The sequence below is a fragment of the Bos indicus x Bos taurus genome, chromosome 13 (assembly GCF_003369695.1).
Source record: "Bos indicus x Bos taurus breed Angus x Brahman F1 hybrid chromosome 13, Bos_hybrid_MaternalHap_v2.0, whole genome shotgun sequence".
Lineage (NCBI taxonomy): Eukaryota > Metazoa > Chordata > Mammalia > Artiodactyla > Bovidae > Bos > Bos indicus x Bos taurus.
Window position 1 is genome coordinate 62,629,567 of NC_040088.1, and position 22,192 is coordinate 62,651,758.

General features: G+C 37.2%; 1 protein-coding gene across 1 annotated transcript in view; it reads right to left on the reverse strand.

Moving 5' to 3' along the window:
* The window catches only part of MALRD1 (MAM and LDL receptor class A domain containing 1), a 570,138-nt gene that overhangs the window by 470,684 nt on the left and 77,262 nt on the right, over positions 1-22,192 (reverse strand). The window contains exons 13-14 of the mRNA XM_027560003.1: positions 17,402-17,575; positions 10,838-10,958 (exon numbers count right to left, since the gene is read on the reverse strand). Of these exons, the coding sequence (XP_027415804.1) occupies positions 10,838-10,958; positions 17,402-17,575 (295 nt within the window). The remainder of the gene's footprint in view (positions 1-10,837; positions 10,959-17,401; positions 17,576-22,192) is intronic.

The following is a 22,192-nucleotide window of genomic DNA, read 5'->3' on the forward strand; positions in this document are numbered from 1 at the left end:
GGTGTGAAACTAAAGAGAAGGACTGAAGTAGTTGGGGTATACAAGCAAAAATAATGCCACTTATACTTCTAGCTTATAATTTTCAGAGTGAAGAAGAACAATGAGCATGCCGAAAAACAAAATCCAAGTGCCTCTTGATGAAAGTGAAAGAAGAGAGTGAAAAAGCTAACTTAAAACTCAACATTCAATAAACTAAGATCATGACATCTGGTCCCATCACTTCATGGCAAATAGATGGGGAAACAATGGAAACAGTGACAGACTTTATTTTCTTGGGCTCAAAAATCACTGCAGATGGTGACTGCAGCCATGAAATTAAAAGATGCTTGCTCCTTGGAGGAAAAGCTGTGACAAACCTAGACAGCATATTAAAAAGCAGAGACAGCACTTTGCTGACCAAGGTGCATATAGTCAAAGGTATGTTTTTTCCAGTAGTCATGTATGGATGTGAGAGTTGGACCATTAAGAAAGCTGAGCACTGAAGAATTGATGCTTTTGAACTGTGGTGCTGGAGAAGACTCTTGAGAGTGCCTTGGACAGCAAGGAGATCCAACCCGGCAATCCTAAAGGAAATCAGTCCTGAATATTCATTGGAAGGGCTGATGCTGAAGCTCCAATACTTTGGCCACCTGATGCGAAGAACTGTCTGATTGGAAAAGACCCTGATGCTGGGAAAGATTGAAGACTGGAGGAGAAGGGAACAACAGAGGATGAGATGGTTGGATGGCATCACCAACTCAATGGATGTGAGTTTGAGTAAGCTCCAGCAGTTGGTAATGGACAGGGAAACCTGGCTGCAGTCCATGGGGTTGCAAAAGTCAGACATGACTGAGCAACTAAACTGAACTAAGCTCAACACAATGATGCACACAAAATCTTTCCATAGATACTCTTAATAATGTAACTTATTGAAATTTAATCTTAAATAATCATAGAAAAAGACTTTCCTATTAAATACATAGATTCATATTCTCAACAGAATTTTCAACTGAGAAAATTTACTGTCTACTGCATTACCTATTTTATTATTTTATCCCTACTGTCCTGAATTTCTCTAGCCTAACAACATAATTATCCACAACAAAGACTGATCAAATCATCATGGGTTATTTACCAGATTTTGCTTGTCTACAGAAATAGTTTTCTCTTTCCTCAGTGATCAATGGCTCCACAATTGAGAATGAATGGATTTTTTCTCAACTTCATGGTTTTATGTCACAGAAATGATGAGCCTTTCACCAGAAACAACTTCCCATTTAGTCTTTTACAGTTACCTCTGTCTAGGGAGATCTTTTTTTTTTTTTTTTGGACTGGAAAACAGTGTCTAAATCATGGAGGACAATATGAAGAGAAAGAGAACCCGGTTCGGTAAGGAAAAAAATAGCAAGGTCTCCTTCTTTCTACAAAAACATGTAGACTGATATACATTTAAGCAAGATGCTAAATAATTAGCAAATCTAGTTTTATTTGGAGACCCTTTTTTTCCCTGGCAGTCGGGCCTATAGAAAACAGCATTAGATAGAAAACAGGAAATAGCTTATTTCCACATCTTTCATTAAAATAAAAAGCAATTGGTGGTTATACAGAAAAGTACATTTTAGGAAGCCTTAAATTCTATAATTGAGTTTATATATGTTCAATCTCACCAAAAAATACCTTCTCAAAGAACATTTTTTTTTAGAATATAAGCAGTAAAAGCAGAGCCTTCATTAGATCTCTCTACCATACATGCACACACAGACACAAACATATACACATTCTCAAGAAATAGAGAACAAAAGAAACACAGATATGGAAAATTCAAGCTTTCTCATAATGCTATTGTGTCATGAAAGAAATCTGTCTCACTGCAGAATACAAAAATTGCTATTGGAAGGTAAAGCAAAGTGAATCAAAATGTTAGTCACTCAGTCATGTCCGACTTTTTGAGACCTCATGGTCTGTAGCCCATTAGGCTTCTCTGTCCATGGAGTTCTCCCGGCAAGAATACTGGAGTGGGTAGCCATTCCCTTCTCCTGGGGACCTTCCCAACCCAGGGATCAAACCTGGATCTCCTGCATTCAGGTGGATTCTTTACCATCTGAGCCATCAGGGAAGCCCATTGGAAGGTAAAACATTAGTAAAAATACATGGAGATGGCCTCCAAAGCATCAACACATAAAATCACTTGGCCTCTACCTCACTATCAGCTGTAGAAATGCCAGGGTTTAATACATACATTTTTATATTTAGCAGACATAGTAGTTTGGGAAAAATAAACAGCCAATATTTAAGTTTGAAAAGTCAAATCAGAAAAATAATAAATCACTCTCCTTTTCTGCTCAACCTGCCTTGGCTTAGACTTTATTGAATTCAAACCAAGTACTGATGTATGTGTTTTTTCCTGTGAACAGAGAGAAAAGTAGAAAATAAGAAATTGTGTAGATCTATTTTTAGAAAGGAAGCATATGCATTTTCCGCTAACCAGTTTTTAGACAGAAATACAAGTGCTTAGAAAATGATGTTTGGGAATATTATAATACCTTTAAAACACAGAGAGTTGTTTAAAAAAATACAGGCTTTCTCATCTATCTGATAAACTATGTCTTTTACCAAAACTGGTTAAAAATTACATTTGGTAATTTTTTCCTAAAAAGTTCAAAGATATTTTAGAGACACAGAATATCTAAATCATAGTAAGTTTAACAACTTTTTTGAGGTAAGTCATAATCATTCTTATTATAAAGAAAGACAACTCAAATTAGGTCCGAGATAGTTGTGAAAATTAGAATAAATTGCATTTAGATATTAATATTTGAAACCCTAGAGGAGCAATATTCCTTTTACAGAGAATTAATTTTTATGTGTAGAAATCCTGAGTGTGGTATCGTCTCTTCCTCCTTACAGATAATCTTTTTTTTTTTTTAAGCAATTAAGCTTTCTATGATTATACAGTGGAAGTCAAAAATAGATTTAAGGGACTAGATCTGATAGATAGAGTGCCTGATGAACTATGGGCAGAGGTTCATGACATTGTACAGGAGACAGGGATCAAGACCATCCCCATGGAAAAGAAATGCAAAAAAGCAAAATGGCTGTCTGGGGAGGCCTTACAAATAGCTGTGAAAAAAAGAGAAGCAAAAAGCAAAGGAGAAAAGGAAAGATTTAAGCATCTGAATGTAGAGTTCCAAAGAATAGCAAGGAGAGATAAGAAAGCCTTCCTCAGCGATCAATGCAAAGAAATAGAGGAAAACAATAAAATGGGAAAGACTAGAGATCTGTTCAAGAAAATTAGAGATAAGAAGGGAACATTTCATGCTTCAACTAAAAAGCCTCTTGATGAAAGTGAAAGAGGAGAGTGAAAAAGTTGGCCTAAAGCTCAAGATTCAGAAAACTAAGATCATGGTATCTGGTCCCGTCACTTCATGGGAAATAGACGGGGAAACAGTGTCAGACTTTATTTTTGGGGGCTCCAAAATCACGGCAGATGGTGACTGTAGCCATGAAATTAAAAGACGCTTACTCCTTGGAAGGAAAGTTATGACCAACCTAGATAGCATATTGAAAAGCAGAGATGTTACTGTGCCAAGAAAGGTCCGTCTAGTCAAGGCTATGCTTTTTCCAGTGGTCATGTATGGATGTGAGAGTTGGACTGTGAAGAAAGATGAGCACCGAAGAATTGATGTTTTTGAACTGTGGTGTTGGAGAAGACTCTTGAGAGTCCCTTGCACTGCAAGGAGATCCAACCAGTCCATTCTAAAGGAGATCAGCCCTGGGTGTTCTTTGGAAGGATGGATGCTAAAGCCGAAACTCCAATACTTTGGCCACCTCATGCGAAGAGTTGACTCATTGGAAAAGACTCTGATGCTGGGAGGGGTTGGGGGCAGGAGGAAAAGGGGACGACAGAGGATGAGATGGCTGGATGGCATCACCAACTCGATGGACGTGAGTTTGAGTGAACTCCGAGAGTTGGTGATGGACAGGGAGGCCTGGCGTGCTGCAATTCATGGGGTCACAAAGAGTTGGACACAACTGAGCAACTGAACTGAACTGAACTGAAGCTCTCTATGGGAAATCTGACAAGTTAGTTCTCTGCTAGACTCTCAGCCTAAAATCACTATGCTTACTTCTCTTTTTTGTTGCAAAGAAGACAAAAGATGCCTACTTTTACTCCAAATTCTTAACTTCATTTCAACTCACAGCTGGAATCTTTAATGTATGAATTCATAAAAATGGGTTGAAGAATTAGCATTTGTATGACAAAACAGATTCATCAGGATAAAATCAGCCTTGCAGGGGTTGGGGGTGGGGGACAAGCAAAGAAATAAAGACAAAGATTTTAGAGATATGAAGTTCATTTGCTTATTTTTTAACTCAATTCACTATAATCATGGATCCAATGCCAAATAAAGATTCCCATCCTCTTTTTGTGTCTATAAATCTTTTAAATCCCTGAAACACACAATTGGAATGGAAAGAAATTTAGTACATTTCTGATTTATGAGATGTAATGTGATAAACACAATAATTTCTAAAGAGAAAAGATTAAGGTTTCTCTCTTTTTTAAGGATATTACTGTTTTAAAACTTCCAGACAGAATTCCTAAGATACCATTTGACATCCTAGGGGCCTGGGAGCATGATTTCTCCTCCAAAAGTAAATTCTTTCACTGGATTCAAATTTCCTATTGCTCAAACTGATCAAGGAAGCAACTTTTCATTTCTGGAAACTATCATTTTCAATTTAATGATGAACTTGAAAGGACAGAAAGGTTGCAAAATGTGTGGTTAAGAATGTGTTCTGGGAACAGATCACCCACATGTAAGATCTTCCACCAATTACAAACTACACAACATTAGGAACACATGCCAATTATAATCACATTGTGTCCCAGCTCCAAATCTACCCTCTTTGCTCTGCTTTGAGATAACAGAGCTGGACTGTGAAAACATTTCTCTTTTCAATAGCTCATGCAATGGTTGGCTTTCTTAATAAAGAGCAAAGAATGACACAAAGCATGGCAGAACAAGGATCCTCCCTTTTTGGTTCCAGGGTGCTTTTTTCTTGTTTTTGTTCTTAAACCATGACAACCAACCTTATAAGACAATGCAGTTAAGTCACCCTTCAGTGAGTTTTGCAAGTATCTTGGTGGATAATTTCTTCCTTGAATACTAAGCTGTTAACAAAATCTAGCCCACAGCACCCCAGCAGATTTCTCCAGATGGAAGAACACTTCCAAATACACCTTCAGGCCAACATTACCCAAATACCAAAATCAGAAAAGGATGCCACAAGGGAGAAAAATAAAGGGCCAATATTTCTGATGAACAAAGATCCTCATCAAACACCTCAATAAAAATATTAGCAAACCAAATTCAAGAGCACCTTAAAAGGTTTAAACACCAGGATCAAGAAGGATTCACTTCCGGAATGCAGTGATGCTTCAGTATTTACAAATGTAATACACCATGTAACAAAATGAAGCAAATGTGATATATCATGAGAACAGAATGAAGGATAAAAATCATATAATCATCTCCATAGATGCAGAAAAAGCACCTAACAAAATTCAACATCCATTTATGATAAAAACTCTCAACAAAATGGGTATTAACAGAATGCAGCTCAACATAGTAAAAGCCATATATGACAAGCCTACAATCAACATCATAATCTATGATGAAAGCTGAACATTTCTCCTCTAAGATCAAATACAGGACAAAGATGCCTACACTTATCATTTTTATTTAACAGTATTGGAAGACCTAGTCACAATATCCACCAAGAAAAATAAAATAAAGAGCATCAAAATCAGAAACAAAAAATAAAACTATTTGCAGATGACATTATAAAAGATTCCCCAAAAATCTGTTAGAACCAATCAATGAATTGGTAAAGCTGCAGGATACAGAAACAATATACAAAAATCTATTGCCCTTCTATATATCAATAATGAACTATGAGAGATAAATTAAGAAAATATTGACACATAAAATTGCACCAAAAAAAAAAAAAAAAAACCCCACAAAGTATTAGGGAATCAATATAACCAAGGGGGTGAAAAACCTGGACACTAAAATCTATAAAACATTGATGAAAGACATGGATGATGACACAAATAAATGGAACAATTTTCTATGCTCAATGAATTGTAAGAATTTATATTGTTATAATGTCCATGCTACCCCTCCCCGCCCTTCACCTCCTCCCCCCCACCCCCCGCCCTGCCTATGAGGCAATCTACAGATTTAATGTAATCCCTAACAAAGTTTCAGGGGTATTTTTCACAAAAATAGAACAAACTATCCTAAAATTTTTATGGAACCACAAGAGACACCAAATATCCAAAGCAATCTTGAGAAAGAAGAACAAAGACAGAGGCATCTCACATCCTAATTCCAAATTATATTACAAAGGTATCATACTTAAAACTATGTTATTGCCATACATAAAAACAAACATGGATCAATGGAACAGAATAGAGAGCCCAAAAGTAAACCCACCCATAGATAATTAATGTTCAATAAAGAAGGTAAAAATAAACAATGGGGAAAAGATAGTCTCTTCAATAAATGGTGCTGGGAACACTGGACAGTCACGTAAAAATAAAACCAAAGTGGGCCACTCTCTTTACACCATACACAAAAATTACCTCAAAATAGATTATAAACTTCAACATAAGACTTGAAACATAAAAGCTCTAGAAGAAAACACAGGCAAGAAGCTCCATGACAAAAGTCTCTGAAACGCTTTTTCAATTTGACACCAGAAGCTAAGTCAACAAAAGCAAAAATAAACAAGCGGGATTACATCCAAAAGGTTCATCCCTGTTTCTGGTTCAGAGTTCCTAAAATCCTTGGAATTTCCTAAGTGTGCATGCGTGCATGCTAAGTCACTTCAGTCCTGTCCAACCCTTTGCAACCCTATGGACTGTAGTCCACCCAGCTACTCTGTCCATGGGATTCTCCAGGCAAGAATACTGGAGTGGGTTGCCATTCCCTTCTCCAAGGGATCTTCCCAACCCAGGGATCAAATGTGCATCTCCTGAGGTTCCTGCACTGCAGGTGGTTTGTTTACTGCTAAGCCACTAGGGATTCCTTAGTATGGAGAATAACAAAGTTGTGTATTCTCATGTTAATTAGGCAACTTTGGAGTGAACCTAAGGACAGAGGGCGGTTGCCAATGGAACCAAATATGTGATTAGAGGTTGGAACTTCCAGTCCTACCCCTGACCACCGAGGAGAGGAGATAGGCTGGAGGTTGAATTGGTGGCCAATGATTTAATCAATCACATTAATATCTATGTAATGAAGCCTTCATAATAACCAAAAAGGATGGAGTCTGGAGAGTTTCTAGGTTGGTGAACACATGGAGGTGTTGAGAGAGTAGCACCTGGAGAGGACACAGAAGCCCCTTATCCTTTGCCCCCACTCTGTGTCTCTTCCATCCAACTGTTGCTGAGTTAGATCCTTTTATAATAAACGGGTCATCTAGTAAGTAGAATGTTTCTTTGAGTTCTGTGAGCTGCCCTAGCAAATTAATCAAATCCAAGGAGGGAGTCCAAGGAACCTGATTTAAAGCCAGCCCATTAATAACAACCTGGACTTGAGATCATCATCCAAAGTACAGCAGAAGAAGGGGGGCCATCTTATAGGACTGAGCCTCAACCTGCAGAACTTAATGGCATCTCTAGGTAGATAGTGTCAGAACTGAGTTAAAGGTGTAGGACACTCAGATGGTGCCCTGAATTTATCTGAAGAAAACAAAAACACTAACTCAATAAGATATTTGTGCCCCCTGCTCACTACAGCATCACTACAATAATGAAGAAAATGTGGTACATAGACACAATGGAATAATATTCAGCCACAAAATACAAAGGAATCTTGTTGTTTGTGACAACAAAGATAGACCTTGAGGGCATTAGGCTAAGTGAAGTAAGTCTGACAGAGAAAGACAAATACCATATGATTTCATTTGGAATCTAGAAAACAGACAGACAATAAAAACCCAAGGTCCTAGTTCAGGGAACAGATTGGTGATGGCCAGAGGCAGGGAATTGGGGATCAAAGGGTACAAATTTATAAGTCATGAGGGTGTAATAACATATAGCATGGTAATAATAATCAATAATATTATATTGTGCATTTGAAAGTTGTTAAGTGAGTAAATTTTTAAAGGACAATAGAGATCCCATATGCTACAACTAAGATCCAATACAACCAAATAAATATTTTGTTTAAATAAAAGTTCTCATTATAAGAAAAAATTGTATAACTATGTATGTTGATATAACTAGACTTATTTTCATGGTTATTTTGCATTACATTCAAATATCAGAGCATTGTGTTGTATGTCCGAAACCAATACAATGTTATACATTAATCACACCTTGATAAAAATATTTTTAAGATATTAATAACAAAAAAAAGAAACATTCTTCATTAATTAAGTAGCATGCACTTTACATTCAGCGAGTAAATATGTACCCACAGATCTTAGTCGAGTGATTCTGGACTCTCTCACTCACCACAGTTAGCTTCCTCTGCTCCATCTGGACAGTCAGACGTGAAATCATGCACCCTGCTGGATGAAGTCCAGCCTGCGTCCTCAGGTGGCGCAAGTCCAGCTTCAAATTAAGAGATGGAGAGAATAAAACATCTTTTTCTCTTCCAACAAATAGATGGAATGTATAATTGTTTCATGAACACTAGTTTTTAAATGGGCTAAAGATGGCAAGCATAGGGTCTCAATAAATCTCTGGCCATAAATATAACATAATTCACCATAAGTAGGACTTGACAAGTCCCCTTCTACTCCCATCCCTAAACTCCTGCTTGGTAGAAATACTAAAGTCCATGAAGGAGATCTTACAATTGCCTACTGGATAAATTTGTACAAATGGTAAGAAAGTTTTTTCCTTTGTGTAAAATCATTGGTCTTTCAGGAATAATTCACCTAAGTTTGGCCTAATGAGAATTATGCTCTAACCAACTGAGCTGGCGTGCCAATTGAAGCACACATGAATGAGTTTTGAGTTAATTTATGAAGAGAATTCTCTGTAAGTGAGATCAAGTATTCTCAGAGACTTCTACTAGGGTTAATTTTACTGATAATTTCAAACTTTTAACCACTTCGGCTTCCAAATACACTGCCCTCAATGTCAACTCTAATACCTTCCTACTATTCCAATTCTGGTGATGCAGCATTTAATTAGGAGAAGGAAAATATTTAATTAATTAACAGAAATAAGGTAATTCTGGTTAACCCTCCAAAACTCATTAATCATTAAATCTGCTGCTTTGCATTCTGTAATGTCTATCAACACCCCCTCCCCCTCCCCACACACACTCACACTACACACAGCTTAGAATGGTTTATTGTAAATTCAGGACACATATTCTGAATAATGTAAAAGCATGTTAACACAGTACAGTTAGGACATAGAATATACAGCCTCACCAATGAAAGATGCCTTTAATAAAGGATCTTTAATGAAAAGTTCTTTAACTCAGATCTCAATTTAAAATTGTTTCTCCTATATCATCCTTGATTAATGCACTTAGCTCCTGTTAAGAATGCAACTTCTCTCACTAAATATGTCATATAAGAAAACATAACTTCAGAATGTATGACATGCCTGATGTCCACATGCAATTATTTTTTATGTAAAGAGATTAATAAAATGAAGTGTGACAATTTTCAGAAACATTTTTAACATTCATTTTTGTTTCTTAAGTGAGACCTGAGGAAAGGGGTGGTCAGAGAGAAACATCAACCAGTGTTAAAATAACAGAGTAACTGCAGGCACAATATATACCCGTTTCAACGTGCTCTCACAAAGACTCCATGGACTATAGACCCCCAGGCTCCTCTGTCCATGGGATTTCTCAGACAGGAATACTGCAGTGGATTGCCATTTCCTTCTCTAGGGGATCTTCCCCACCCAGGGATCAAACCTGAGTCTCCTGCATTGGCAAGTGAATTCTTCACCACCGAGACACCAGGGAAGCCTGTATATTATGGAGAGGTTTTCAAAAATGCCTATTCTATTATTTGGGATCCATTGTTATGACAGTATATCTTTCTCTCAATTGAAATTTTCTACAAAATATGTAGTCAAAGAATTAGTCAAACTCCATCTATTTCTTGAAAAAGTTGTTTTGAATTTAAACACATAATTTTAGGGTCAATTTTGAAATTCTTCTTTGGCCTTAAGTCACTTTTCCAAACAATACTTTTATTGAACTCCTGAGTGATTCTGAAACATGAATTTAATTACATATTCACTTGAAGTATCAAACAATATTAAAATACAATAGATTATTAGAGAGGTATTTTAAAACATGCAAAATATTTAAAATTCTTTCATAACTATTATAATTAAATAATCTGTATGTGACAATTTTAGCCACAAGTGTACAATGTTCTTTTAGATAGCCTCAGCCTAGACTGTGATAGATCGTATTTTTACCTTTTTCTTTTAAAAAAAAGAAATGTTTTAGTTTTCATGGACATGTGACATAATATACATCCTGGTATTAATGAACTATATTAATGAAGGATTCTAATATATTTTATATTTTGAGGGACTTTTCTGGTGGTCTAGTGGTTAAGACTTTGCCTTCCCATGCAGGGGGTGAGGGTTTCATCCCTGGTCAGGAAGCTAAGATCCCACATGCCTTGCAGCCAAAAACCAAAACAGAAAAATACTGTAATAAATTCAAAAAAGATTTTTTAAATGGTCCATATCAAAAACTTAAAATGTATACATATATTTTTATATTTTGGTATCAAAGAAAACCATTTTAATGTTCAAAATTGCAACAACCGTAAGAAAAAAAAGAAAAAAACTTACCTTTGCTTTGTACACTAGTACCTGGAAGTGTCTTATATGAAATTTCACATTCCTGGGATACACTGATGTCATCTAGAGCAACAGTAGCGTTCGATGATAAAACTGTAGCTTCCAAAATTAACTAAAATTACAGAAAGATAAATTATTAGAAATACACTATAAACATTTTTTTTTAATTTCTAGGCCCAAGGTAGAGCCATTCCTGCCCTGGGTACCATGACAGCAAATCAAAACTTAAATAACTTTCATGCCTTTAAATGTTCCTCTTGACCAGAAACACAGTGTATTCAGTCAGTCAGTATCCAAACTTCAAGCCAACTCTGGCTCTATATTTCCTTATTCCTTCTCAACCCAAACAAGGTTGACTGTGAGGCCTCAACCAACTGAATATTTTCTGTTTTATCTCTTCCTCATTTTTTATTCTTTACCCTATAAAGCTTCTTGCCTTCCACCCCATTTTGCATTTCTTCAAATTAGACACTGTTTCTTGAAGTGTTGAATAAACCTTGTTTGTACCCCCTAAACTATCTTCCTTAATCATTTTTTAACAAAAGTAAATGTATTACAATCATATTTCTTTGTGTAGAGAAGCTTATTTGCATGTGTCCCAATCTTCCAACCTAATTTTAGAAAATTGTTTTGATCAGAAAATTCAAATTAGGAATTTATAAAGTCATAACTGCTTTGACAGCACCTTATGCAACCTCAATATCCTAGGTAACCTTGTTTCAATTAGAAGTTGCAACATTCATCACAACTGAAGGGCCACCTTCCCATTGGAGCCATTAAGAGTTATAAGCATTTAAAATGAGCTCTTTGGGGTAATCAACTGCGTGGTTTACAACTCAATTTAATTGAGATATGAGTTCATTTATAATGTGTCTGCTGAAGGCAATGATTCATTTACATATCAGAATATTTAAACACTTATGTAGATTACATATACATATATGGAAACCTACTTAGGCAAAAAACCACTTACAACCATTAATAACATTCATATGCTAAAGCACTTGGAGGCACCTACTTAAGTTTAATTTATTCTAACTTTCTAAACAATGACTAATATAATTTGTTTTCTTTCTTGTTAATCACTCACATTATGTTGTTATTCCACCATCTTAAAAAAAAAAAAGAAAGAAAGAAAATATATATGTGCAGGGTCTTAACAACACAGAGCAGGACAACTAGTCCAGGCTAGCAAGTGGCTAGTAAGTGCATCTCCATGTTATCAGGGAGGATCTCTGAGCTCAAAGACCTTAAAATTAACCTGGTAAGACACATTGACACCTAAACTATACCATAAGTACTATATAAGAAATATGCATACGATACTAAGAGAATCAAAGAAAAGCCCTTCATTACTTCTGCCAAGAATGTGAGATAGAATTCAGAAAAAAGTTTTAGTAGAGAGGTAATACTAAACTTCAGTTTTAGGTCACCTACACCTTTGCCTGCTTTCCTCTATATAATTAAATGCAAGACTATGTGATGAACAGTTACAATTTGATCTAGATTAATTAAAATCCTCCAATTTTAAGTAGAGAAAAATGTTAAAATTCCTCTAAAAATATATATCTCATATCTGTAAATAATATCACCTGATTGTGCCCAAATCATCTTCACTGTTTCTATTTTGTATTACTTGCTGTAAACCAAGCTGATCTTTCGTCACTGAAGGTAGCTCCCCCCTGAGAACTACAGTATCAGTTAATAACCACTATGTGAGCCAGAGGTTGCTCAGAAGAGATGCTTCAACCATGCAAAAATACAGAGAGAAAAACCTAATTTTAAGAAGATTCTGAAGGTAACTTCAGAGCTAAAATTTCTAATTATATGTAGATATCTTTCCTTCTAAAACTAATTTTTAGGATCTTGCTGAGTTTTGTTTTATTCAATTATATTATATGACTCCCTGAGTGAGCAGAATCAATTCTTGTTTTTGCTTTCAGGAAGCACGGCAATGGTAAATATTGTTTACAGTCAAGTGATTACTTTTTACATCTGCAAAACTGAGAGAAGGTTTTCCAGAGAAATATTAAACTAGCATATTTAAATTTTGGTTTTTTGATATCTTGTTTTAAATAAAGGATAATGAGAATGAATAAATATGAATCTAAGGGGAAACAGAGACTATGGGAATATGGTAAGAAAAAATAAAGAAAAACTGGACTACAGTAATTTTTAAACAATGATGGTGGTGTTAAAAATAAAATCAACAGCAAACTTTTACTAAAGAGCTTGGATGCTTTTTTTTTTTTTTTTTTCTTACATGCCAGGCCTGGAGTAAGCTAAATAAGTTAAAATGCATTCACTTATTTTAACCCTATGAAGGCAGGGCTACTTTTGTTCACATTTTAAAGCAAAGGAAACAGAGCTTAGAGAGCTGAAGTTATTGGTTGAAGGTCACATTTTGAGTAAGAAAAATGTGTAACCTAAGCCATGGATGATTATGCTAAACATCATCACTACCATGAAATAAGAGATAACTGGTCTTCAGAGATGCTGGAGGACACAGCTACCTGGCAAAGAAGATTTAATGACGCCCTGGACTAAGAAGGCCAAGGACATAGCAACATTACAGAGACCAGACCAGCTTTTACTTTGCATTATAAATCTTACCCTTCACCGAATCCTCAAATAACGTCAGGAAATTGTTATTGATTTATACCATCAACACTGATCAAGAGTGAAAATTATTGTAGAAAATTTCACAAAAGTGTCATCTTAAAATAAAATCTAAATATGACACGATTATGTTTTAGTAGCAAACTCAAAGACAGCAGGTCAACCTGAAATCAATAAACAGTATTCAGAAAAAGTACCACTTCTAGATATGAAATTAAGAAGAGTTAGGAAACAAATTGCAAATTAAGTGGATATATTTGTGTAAAAAGCTGAATATTTAAAATGAGTAGGAACAGTTAAAACAGATCGGAAAAAAAATACTATTAATGTGAAATATGTGACATACGTTCTTCCAATAAAAACTGCAAAGGCAATGGAGAGAAAATTAAAATGCTAATTTGCTATTCTTGCAAAATAAACAGTAAGCCAAATTCACTTCTACCAGAAGACTGAAAGCCCTACCTACCCAGGCACTGATTTCCTAAAGAAATCAGAGCAATTTCTATTCTGTTGCGATGTGTACAAGAGACATAAAAGGACCACACTGAATCTGAATGTCATGGCTACAAGAGAACGGAGAGGTCACACGGTCCCGTGCCTTTCTCCTTTCCAACGTTTGGATTAGATAACTCTCTACAAATATATGCTTAGCCGCATTACACATTGATGGTCAGGCAATGAAGAAGGTCACCCTTAAATACTTCAGTCCATTAAATTTAAAGTGCCAAAGGAGCCTGTTTCCAAGAAGATAAACTTTAAATATTTGAATATGTAAGAGCTAGATTGACTCTTTGTAGGTATAACATCTTTTCCGTTTGCTGTTGACCAAAGAATGAAGTAGAACTACATCTAGCTAGACTCCTCACGCATATTTCTGTAACTTTGAAAATACACTTAGAAAAATCAGGTTAAAAACAACATAATTTTAGCATTTTTGTTGCTTGTAGAGGATAAGAAATGGAGTAGAAAAGGGAACCAAGAAGAATATATCAACATTAAAAGCAAACGAAAATGTTCATATTAATTCATTCTGAAGTTTAAGTACATGGGTGTTTGCCTTTCTGTGTACTTTCTACTTGTTTGAAAGGTTTACTAATGTATCTAAATAATATCAATGTATTCAATAAAAACACGGTATGTATGTGTGTGACTGTGTATTTATCTATCTTATAAAATGTGTATAAAATCTGCACTGATTCACACCAGGATGTTAACACAGACCCCAATTCCTTACCCACAGTCTTTGAGTCCAACTAGGATTTGAAATCTGAATAGTTCAGAGTTGTGGATGTTCATCTTAAATGTATCATGATGCCCTCAGAGAGACCGAGGGCAGCTTTCTATCATCAAACCCATCACTAAATGAACTGCTTAACAGTGGTTCAGCTCAGGTTAAATTTTGCCTCTAAATTTGTTTTTCAAAAGCTTATTGCTTTCCAAATTTTGACTTTCTAAATTTCTGCTTAGAGACTGTGGACCTATAATAGCCTTCTGAATGGTGAAATCTGAGAAAACAGTTATTTTTCTTTTCACTGACTATAGTTTCTAAAACAAGCCTTTACTACAGCCAATTAACAGGATTGCATGAGATGGAACAGAAAGAAAGTGAAGTCGCTCAGTTGTGTCCAACTCTTTGCGACCCCGTGGGCTGTAGCCTACCAGGCTCCTCTGTCCATGGGATTTTCCAGGCAATAGTCCTGGAGTGGATTGCCATTTCCTTCTCCAGGGCATCTTCCCAACCCAGGGATCAAACCCAGGTCTCCCACATTGTAGACAGACGCTTTACCGTCTGAACCACCAGGGAAGACAACAGAACAGAGGCACAGGCTAAAACCCTTAGCTTTTCAGGGCAAATTAAACACGGCTGAGGCTTAAAGCAAGAACCCAGGGCCATTCACTCCCCTCCAAAGCCAGAACAATTAAGAAGAACCTGGGACTTCCCTAGTGGTCCAGTGGTTAAGACTCCGTGCTTCCAGGGCAGGGGGCGCAGGTTGATCCCTGGTTGGGAAATTAAAATCTCATATGCCGCACAGTGCGGCCAAAAATATACTAAAAAGAAAAAAAAGAAAAGAGGCTGACTGGTGTTGACTGGGACCCCTCGGGTTAGGAGAGAGAAAAACCAACACAGGATGCTGATTCACCACGGAGGGGAGTGAAGGGAGAAAGAGAGCACCAGAGTGCGGCTGTTTGCCAAATTACAAAATCTCGTCAAACCCTGATCAATCCACAAACTAGTTAATATGTCCCCCAGATAATAAAGAGCAATCTCAATTTTCACTGCAAAACAAAGACAAAAGAAGAAATATTAAAAAAAAAAAAAAAAAAAAACACCTATACTATGCTAAAACTCTTCAATAATAAGTGACAGGTTAATGAAGCCCAGAAAGAACAGTATGAGTTTCAACTGCTAATATTTCTCAAAGAGTCAGTTTCAACAAAGAACATTCTGGTTTTTGTATTTTGTTTTTTATTAAGATTTTAGAGCACCTTTAGGGACAGTTTTAGAGCACAATTTAGAGGAAGGTACAGAGGGTTCTCACACACCTCCTGCCCCCAAGCATCCATGGCCTCCTCCATCACCACCACCCCCATCAGAGGGGGGCATTTGTTACAAGTGAGGAGACAACAGTGATACATCCTAGTCACTCATGATAAGAATGTTTCCCCAAAGGTTGAATCTTGGATTCTCTAGCACTTGGTTGTTCTCTGGGTGGGGCTGTTTATTCTGAGGTGAAGTATTGTTTTAAATTTAAACAAATTAATTTATTTCTTGGCTGCACTACATCTTCATTGCTGCATACAGGCCTTTGCTACTTACGAAGAGCGGGGGCTAATCTCTACTTGCCCCATGCAGGCTTCTCATTGCATTGGCTTCTCTTGTGGAGCACAGGCTTTAGGTGCCCTGTGGCCAGTGGGATGTTAGTTCCTGGACCAGGAATCAAACCCATGTCCCCTGCATTGGCAGGCAGATTCTTAACCACTGGACCACAGGGAAGTCCTTATTTTAAATATATCCCTGAAGGTTCTAAAGGCATCTTCTCCAAAATAGTTTGTTCTCCCTGTTGGACTTCTGTATTTGCCTCAGTTAGGAAGTGAGTAGCAGATGAGGTGTGCTATTTTTCAGAGGCTTTGAACACCCCAACAGACCTCCATGCACCCATTTATAGAGAGAAAATCAGAAGCATGGAAGGATTAAGCAATTTCCCTCTGACTATATACCAGGGTTTGAACCTCAGGCTAAAGAGCCCAGGTTCACAGCCACCGTTTTAGCTACATTTTCTTTAATACTCAGCTTCCCCAAGTATTGCTTTTATTATCACTGTGCTTTTCACAGATTGGGAAATCTGAAGCTCAAAAGTATAATGTATACAGTCACTTAGCAACCCTTGGGTTAAGCAGAGATGGGAACTCAGACCATCTGACTGATGGCAGTGTGTGTTCCTCTAATTCCACCACCCAATCTAGTTACTAAACTAGCTCTTTCCAAACATCATCCAGAAGGGAGTCATGTCCAGAAGGGTAGAAGCTGGGGCACTCATCTGATAAGCTACAGTTTCCTTCTTTCATTATTTAACCAAGAAAATGACGTAAAAGTGTGATAAAAATTCTCAGTATTAATGGACAGCAAATAGGAATGCAGCTCAGATTTTTTTCACTACCTCATGTACTCCACCATCCTTATTTAAGAAAAATATTTTCCCATTACATTTCTCTTGTCTCTGCCATCTGTTCAATCCTTACTTCCACTTTCGCTCTGCTTCCACAAGTCGTGAGTACTTAGTCAAGATAACTTCTCTACTTATCTCTGACTGTGAATATGCTTGCTTTATTAACATCAGACAAACTTATGGGACATATGTGTTCTCCTATTGTCCGGGAAGATCAGCATTAAATAAGCATCTTCTTCTGAGTTGTATTCATCTCTTACATGCTTACCTGAAAAGGGAGAGTAGATTCTCCAGCCTTTGCAATGAGATTGATTTTTGCTTGTCGCCATTGAGATTCAGAGATTCCGATTAGATCACTGTGCTTCTGCAAATCCCCATTCAGAGATGTTCTTGTAAAAAGCGAGAGACGTGAATGCTGAGACAAATGATACCAAAACTGCACCTGGTGAAAAGTGTGTTTGAGTGATATAAATATTCCATTTACTTATGCCCAGTAGATCTATAATTAAAAATACCCAAAATTACTTTGGTGTTCAATATCATCTTAATTCTCCTCCAAATATGTAGACCCAGAAAATGCTAAGTACATCTTCTGCCAGCCTTTGTGGCCCCTCCTTAAGAAAAGGCTCAAGGCAGTTACATTAACTGGTATTTTAAACACATGCTATAGAGCTGTCTAAAGACATGGGACACCAGCATCCTGCTCAGACAAGCATGAGGACAAATATTTGTCTACATCATTAGGGAACAATTTTAGGACCCTTTTCTCTGCTTTCCTGCTTCTTATGAATATAGGAAGACACACATTCTATATCTGACTCAAATTACAAAATCACATACTGCTATTTATTCTCTTTGATGTCTTCAAAATTTCCTCAAGTAAAAGAAGACTGCAAGGAATACTTTTTCATTAATTCCTTCTTTGTTGTGACATTAGCAAAAACCTTGGGAGATCACATAGTACTGTTTATCAATAGTTTAATCTAACTAGAGAATGTTCTTTTTGAGGTTAGGGAGCCCAGATTTGATCATTTTGTTTCCTACTCACCATCAATGGTGGCACAATCTAAAGGACTGACAGGTTAACGAGGTAGTGGAGAAAACAGGATTATTTTAGGTGCTGACAGCTGCAGCTATAACATGGAATTCAGCACTATCATTACTCAACCAATATTTACTGACCATTTACTAAGGACTGAACACAAGGCAAGTTGAAAATTAATTGCCTCAGTGGTTGGATGATATAATACAAAATATATCAAGAAAAAAACCCCACAAAACCAGGTTCAGACACAACAGCAATTTTTTCTTCCTCTCATTATGCCATAGAGTTCTAATGCTTCATGTTTCAAAGACAGAGCATTGTTCAGAGATGAGGCTCCTGAGAAATGAAATCATTCTCTTTCGACTCAAAGTGACTCCTTTTCAGTTTCACTACATTTTAAATTCCTGCTTTTTTTTTCTTTCCCTTCATCACTGGACTTTTACCTTGCTGCATGGACAGGCATTATTACATGCATTATTTATTTATTTATTATCCCATTTATGTCATTGTGGGTACCAATTTCCGTGGAGATGAAAGTTGAAAAAAAATGTGTAATGTCTTCTAAAAAACTGTTTGAAACATCTAGCATTCTCTGTTGCAATGTGTTACACATTTTTTTTCAGTGTCTACCGAATTGCCATCACTTGGTCAAAGCATCCTTTCTGATCATCCATTTCATATCAGATTTTACCACCAAGCTCACCTACACTCAGGTCTTGAGGCAAACCAAGAAACATAAAGTCAAATGGAACTGTTTAATTAAATTCTGTGGAAAGGGAGGCTACAGGGTCCCCTACCACAATTAAATTTTAGATCCCTGCTATAGTTTCAGCATGTTCCAACTTTGTAAATATTCAAAACAGAGCTTTAAACCTAGTTGAAGAGTTGTGCGTGCCGCACCAGAATTTCAAGCTGTCAAATTGTCACTCAGTACATTACCCGTGCGAGGTTAATAGTGCATTAAGAGTAAATGCCAATGGGATCCATATTCAATTGGATAAGAGCTTAGAACTTCACATTTAATTTAGTTTTTAAAAGTGAATTGGCTTTATAGAGATTTGAGGAGAATTGTTTAGTTTGGTATAGTCCAAGAAACCTCCCAGAATCTTTCCAAATTTAATACTGGTCAGGGTGAAAATACTGTACAAAAGTTAATACAGCTATGACTTTAGACAGGAATGTAGTCAACATCTGTAGTTCCCACTGTAATACATATTCAGTTCAGTTCAGTCGCTCAGTCGTGTCTGACTCTTTGCGACCCCATGAATCGCAGCACACCAGGCCTTCCTGTCCATCACCAACTCCCATACATTGGAGAAGGAAATGGCAACCCACTCCAGTGTGTTCTTGCCTGGAGAATCCCAGGGACGGCAGAGTCTGGTGGGCTGCCGTCTATGGGGTCACACAGAGTCAGACACGACTGAAGTGACTTAGCAGCAGTAGCAGCAGTGTAACATTATGTCATGAACTCAAAATCACAATGCACGTTGTTAATTCCTCATAGAACCAACTAGGGCACTTTGTATTTAGTAGGTATTCAGTTAATAGATACTAAAGAAAAGAAGGAAGTTTGAGTAGGACTATCAGCATTAGTGTTAGAGTAAATGTTTATAGGACTTTCTTGGTACAGTGGATAAGAATCCCCCTGCCAATGCAGAGGACACAGGTTCAATTCCTAGTCCAGGAAGATTCCACATGCCATAGAGCAACTAAGTCCATACACCACGACGACTAAAGCCCGTGTGCCTGGAGTCTGTGCTCCACAAGAGAAGCCACCGCAATGAGAAGCCTGCACACCGCCACCAAGAGTAGCCTCTACTCGCCACAACGAGAGAAAGCTCCCGCAAAGCAACCAAGACCCAGCACAGCCAAAAATAAATAAATGTCTAAAGACCTTCAGAGAGAGTAATAAAGAGAGAACCCCCACCCCCCGCCATGTATCATAAAATGTACAAGGAATCAGGTGTCCTTAGGGACCTCAAAGTTTTATGGGAGAGAACGAAAAGGAACAATTAAGCATATAAGGACAAGCATATGAAAACAGTGTGGCTATTTACATGTAAATGAATTCAACAAAATGACAAATTCACTCTCTCTGTTATCATCACATTTTAAATGCTCAATAGCTATTTGTAGCTACTGACTTCCATAGTGGATGCAGAAGACAATTTCATCACAGAAAATTCTATTAAAAAGAACTATCAAGCATGTATATTAAAATCATGTTGTTGTTCTTATTGTTTAGTCACTAAGTCATGTCTGAATCTTTGTGGCCCCATTGACTGCAGCCCACCGGGCTCCTCTCTCCATAGGATTTCCAAGGCAAGAATACTAGAGCGGGTTGCCATTTCCTTCTCCAAGGGATCTTCCTAACCCAAGGTTTAAACCCGCATCTCCTGCACTGGCAGATGGATTCTCTACCACTGAGTTACCAGGGAAGCCCATATTACAATGATACCAACCATTTAAAATGTATTTATTAATTATCATTTAAAGGAAACTACTATCTTGCTTTTTGTCTGATTCACTAAAAAGCAGGGATATAGGGACTTCCCTGGTGGTTCAGTGATTAAGACTCTGTGCTCCCAATGCAAGGGGCAAGAGTTCAATCTCTGGTCAGGGAACTATGACCTGGTGTGCCCCCCTGCCGGGAAAAAAAAAAAAAGCAGTTATATAAAGTGTTAATATTAAAGGCTTGCTTTTATTTCTTCTGGGTTTTCAGTAAGTTGTATATCCACAGCTTGGATTGTATGTACAAGGTGACTATGCAAGACACTGAATCAATTTATTCAAGAGAATTTTATGTGGTTTAAAAAGCTTCCAACAAAGCAATTCCTTTAATTGCAAATTGGAGAGAAAAGAAATGAAGCTCAAATTAATTTACTGTTTTTAATTGTATTCTCTGATTTTATATTATTTGTATATATTTTTTAAAATACTGAATCATTCATTTTACTATAAAAAGAAAGGACATCTTATTGAGTGACTTACACTATTAGTTATGCGTGACATACTATTAGTTACTGAGTGCAGGCTGAATAACTAATCTTGCTACTCTGTTTCTACAGGGCCCTGTGATATTCCCAGAGGAAAGGCCAATCTCTACAAAACAATATGATTAGGAACAACTAGGAATTACTTATTAGGAGAAGGCAATGGCACCCCACTCCAGTACTCTTGCCTGGAAAGTCCCACGGACGGAGGAGCCTGGTAGGCTACAGTCTGTAGGGTCGCTGAGGGTCTGACACTACTGAGCGACTTCACTTTCACTTTTCACTTTCATGCATTGGAGAAGGAAATGGCAACCCACTCCAGTGTTCTTGCCTGGAGAATCCCAGGGATGAGGGAGCCTGGTGGGCTGCCGTCTATGGGGTCACACAGAGTCGGACATGACTGAAGCGACTTAGCAGCAGCAGCAGCAACAGATATAACAGGACATTATTTAGAAGCTCAAAATAATGTCTTCTTTATTTCTCTTTGCTATTTCATCTGATTTGGGTTTGTCTCCAATCAGAACTCTACTCTTTAGATTTTCTGCTTTTTTCCTCAACTTTCTTATGCTCTTGACTCCTTTTGCTTCCCTATGAGGGAGCTTATTGGTCAAATCTTCATGTCTTTTCTCATTTTCTCCAAATGCGCAGTTAGCTTTGTTTTCTCGGCCACAAACATCGACCCCTGTCTGGTGTTTCCAACACCTGTTGTAGCTTCAAGATCCAGAATAAGACAAAAAAATAAAACATGCATACACCAAAAAAAGAGAAAGAAACAAGATATCTGTAACTCCTCAAAACTCAGCTGGGAATAAGTCCATGTAGTACAGAGGGAGCATTCATCTGTCTCTCTCATACATCCCCCTTTAACATTACCAGAATACTGGAGTACAAGAAATCTGGAGTGGGTTGCCATGCCTTTCTCCAGGGGATCTTCCTGACCCGGGGATTGAACCCAGGTCTATTGTATCGCAGGCAATGCATAGAGACCTGGGTTCAATCCCTGGGTTGGGAAGATCCCCTG